Genomic DNA, 4,274 nt, shown 5'->3' on the forward strand with positions numbered 1-4,274 from the left:
AATTGTTCAACTATGTATTTTCTTGTGATTAATTGAAAGGGCCCTTGATTAATCATGTCTAGTTATCTTGTGTTGCTTGAGAAAGAACACTTGGTTAGATTGTTGTTGAACAACACCACTTTCGGGTAAGTTAAGAGATTAATTACTTGAATTTAAAAGCAGGGTTAGAGATAACGAAGCTTTGGTGGGATAATTCTGAGTTGCATAAATTGTTAACTAGAGTAGTTCGAGAGAATGCTTAACGTAATTGATCGAGAGATAATTGCGGTAACCCAGAACTCATATTTCTTATAGAGTGTTACGGCGTGATTATATCTAACGTGTCATAAATTAATCTGACAATTGAGGAAACCAATAACCCTAGACCATTTTACCATTGAATTCAACTCTATTCTTGATTATTGCTGGTTTTATTATTATTTTTCCTTAGTTAACTAAATTCTACTCATTATCCATTAAAAAATCTTGCATCGGGGGATTGTTTGAGCTATTCATTAGCAGTGCTAAAAGTTGTAGTAAATAGGTTAGTTCCCTGTGGGATTCGACTCCAGACTGAACCAGATTATATATTTACAACGACCGCTTAGTCCTTTTTATAAGGCATAGTTGGGCGTGATCAAATTTTGGCATCGTGGCTGGGGAACTAACTGTGTTATTTATTGCAACTTGGAAGAATTGCTAGGATTATTAGTTTAGATCAATTTTCTGTGGTGTTAAAAATATTTCCATTGAAATTCTCACGTTTGAACTCTTCTATGACTCAGGTGCATGCCTAGAAGCTCTTTGAGAACTGGTGAACTCTTTGAAGGACTCTCAGATCCCGAGAAAGCATTCAGGACATTGAACAGGGCAAACAAGAAGAGCAAACAGCTAGAACAAAAAGAACAAATTGAAACTGAAATGGGTGACGTAGACAACAGGAATGATCGAGATGAACCAAACGTCAGAGTGGTAGCACCTCTTGTGCCGGAGGCTGCTCTCTATGATTGGGCTCAACCAACTGCTGATAACCTGGCCACAGCAATTGCAGTTCCTCAGATACAAGCGGAGACATTCCAGATTACCAACAACATGGTGCACCTGTTGCAGAATAAAGGGCTGTTCTCCGGTTCATACATCGAAGACCCACAACAACATCTGAAGAACTTTCTATCGATATGTGTCACTCAAAGACAGCCGAATGTGACTCCTGAGGCAATCAAATTATTACTGTTTCCATTCTCGGTGACTGGGGAGGCTCAAACTTGGCTGAATTCGCTCCCAATAAACTCCATTGCTACTTGGGAGGAACTAGTCAAGCAGTTCTTGAACAAGTTTTATCCACCCAACAAAACTGCGCAGATTGATGAGATATTGCAATTCAGGCAGAAACCGACTGAGACTTTGCAAGAAACCTGGGAGAGGTTTAAGGGTATGTTCGTGAAGTGTCCTCACCATGGCATTCCGGATCAGATGCTGGGACAGAGATTCTATATGGGTTCGGCTGACAGTCTGAAGGCCAATGTAGATGCTTCTGCCGGGGGTGCATTCTTGAGCAAAACCTTCATAGAGTGTAAGATTCTTCTTGACAACATGTCTCAAAATTAAGGCTGGATGACGAGAGACACAACACTCACTCCAATAGTGCATTCTGTCGCTCCTAACCCGAACAACACAAATGCAGAAAACATAGCCACTCTTATGACCCAAGTGAGCTTGCTGACAAACAAAATCGATGAGATGGGTACGAAACATGTGCACATTGTTGATACTACAAATGGAGGCTTATGCATCCCGTGCATAAACCAGTCATATGTGTGCTCATGGAGTGGAGAGAATGACAACCAGGGTTTCAGAGAAGACATGAATTATGTCAATAATTTTGAAGGTCAGAGGCAGGGTGGACAACAATGGGGACCAACATCAAACCAGCAGTACAGACCAAACCAGCCACAGCACAACCCCAATCCAGGAGGAGCACGACCACAAGGCCAAGTCGTGCCTTATCAGAGGCAGCAGGGCTATAATTAGCAACACCAGCAACAGTTGGCCTACCAACCACCTCATCAACAGTAGGATAGTAACATGATCGAAATCAGGGGTATGCTGCAACAACTCATTGGGACAAATGGAAAGATGCAAGAGAAGTTAGATGCACATGATTCAGCAATCAAAGGCATTGAAACTCAATTGGGACAGCTATCTATGGCCTTGAACAATCGCCCACAAGGAACATTGCCTGCAGATACAAACATTAATCCAAAGGAGCAGAACCCAAATCAGCTCATGGCAGAGAGTCTCAGGAATGGAAGAGATTTAGACAGGGAGCAAGAAGTTGCTCAATTTAGGAGAGAGACAACGCCAACTACTCCAGCTAACCCAGTTACACTAGAGACAGATGAGTTAGCAGAGCTTACCGAGGTTGTAATCGAGCAAGCATAGGTTGACAAGGGTAAGGAGAAGGAAGGTGAACAACTCCCAGAACAGGCAGTAGAAAAATCTTGCAGCAAAGAAAAGACACAAAGTAGTGGGCAGAGGTTGATTCTTGCACCATTCCCTCAGAGGTTGGCAAAGCAAAAGAAAGATGATCAATACAGGAAATTCATGGAAATGCTCAGACAAATTCAATTGAATATTCCACTGATGGATGCTTTCAGGGAAATGCCAGGGTATGCAAAAATGATGAAGGACCTGATGTCGCAAAAATTTGACTTCCAGGACCTATCCACTGTAACTCTGACGTAGACCTGCAGCGCGGTAATGACAAGGCCTATGGCTCAAAAGGTGTCTGATCCAGGTAGTTTCACTATCCCATGCACCATTGGGAGTTATGCTTTTGCTAAAGAATTGTGTGACTTGGGAGCCAGCATAAACTTGATGCCCTTGGCAATCTATACAAAATTGGGCATTAGCAGAGCTAGAGCGACCTCAATGTTGCTGCAACTGGCTGATCGCACAGTCAAACAACCGATAGGAATTCTTGATGATGTGCTTGTTGAAGTGGGGAAATTTATATTCCCTGCAGACTTCGTCATTCTTGACTGTCAAGTGGATGAAGAGATACCAATCATTCTGGGCATGCCGTTTTTAGCCATTGGTAGAGCATTGATTGATTGTGAGATTGGAGAATTGAAAATAAGGTTGAACAATGAAGAGATAATATTCAATGTTTAACAATCTATGAGGAGACCCAACGAATATGCAAATTGTTCACTAGTGGAGGCCGTAGATGTAATACTACAAGAGGAGGATGAGACTATTAATGTCAGGGATCCGTTGGAAGCCTGCCTAATGAACCTGGAAAATGTGGACGGTGAGGAGTTGGCAGAGTGGGTCATGGCTCTTGAAGGTCAAGGGTTCTGGAAAAGGGAACCCGAGTTTGAGCCCCTACAGTTAGAAGAAAGAACAACACCACCTACGAAACCATCGATAGAGGCCACCATAGTTGGACCTGAAACCATTTCCAGCGCATCTCAGGTACGCTTTCTTAGGGCCTAATTCTACTTTACCTGTTATTATATCATCCAGTTTGCTAGCTGTGCAGGTAGAGCAACTCCTACAGGTGTTACAAGAATGTAAGACTGCTATCGCTTGGACTATGCCAGACATAAAGGGTATTAGCCCAGCTTTTTGTATGCACAAGATTCTCTTGGAAGAAGGGCACAAACCTTCCAGAGAACATCAACGAAGGCTGAACCCGAATATGAAAGAGGTGGTGAAGAAGGAAGTGATCAAATGGTTAGATGCGGGTATCATCTTCCCCATCTCTGACAGCCATTAAGTCAGCCCTATTTAGTGTGTGCCGAAGAAGGGAGGAATGACGGTCGTACAAAATGAGAAAAACGAGTTGATCTCGACTCGTACTGTCACAGGATGGCGGATTTGCATGGATTATCGGAAATTGAACACAGCCACCCGGAAGGACCATTTTCCCTTGCCATTCATTGACCAAATACTGGACAGGTTGGCTGGGCGATCTCACTTCTGTTTCTTGGATGGATATTCGGGGTACATTCAGATCTCAATAGCCCCCGAAAACAGGGAGAAAACATCATTCACCTGTCCGTATGGCATCTTTGCCTTCCGGAGAATGCCTTTTGGACTTTGCAATGCACCGGCTACATTTCAGTGGTGTATGTTAGCAATTTCCACGGATATGGTTGAAGACATTATGGAGGTGTTTATGGATGATTTCTCCGTGGTGGGGGATTCATTCGAAGATTGTCTTCACCACCTAAGAAGAGTGCTCAAGAGATGTGTGGAGACAAATCTGGTGCTGAATTGGGAGAAGTGTC

At 43.1% G+C, this 4,274-nt stretch overlaps 1 protein-coding gene across 1 annotated transcript; it reads left to right on the forward strand.

Annotated features, from left to right (window-relative positions):
* The first annotated feature begins 2,739 nt into the window (after positions 1-2,739).
* On the forward strand, positions 2,740-3,153 carry LOC109240478. Its single transcript, XM_019407137.1, has one exon. The coding sequence runs from the start codon at positions 2,740-2,742 to the stop codon at positions 3,151-3,153; it is 414 nt and encodes a 137-aa protein (XP_019262682.1).
* The last annotated feature ends 1,121 nt before the right edge of the window (positions 3,154-4,274 follow it).

Source organism: Nicotiana attenuata, unplaced genomic scaffold (assembly GCF_001879085.1).
Source record: "Nicotiana attenuata strain UT unplaced genomic scaffold, NIATTr2, whole genome shotgun sequence".
Lineage (NCBI taxonomy): Eukaryota > Viridiplantae > Streptophyta > Magnoliopsida > Solanales > Solanaceae > Nicotiana > Nicotiana attenuata.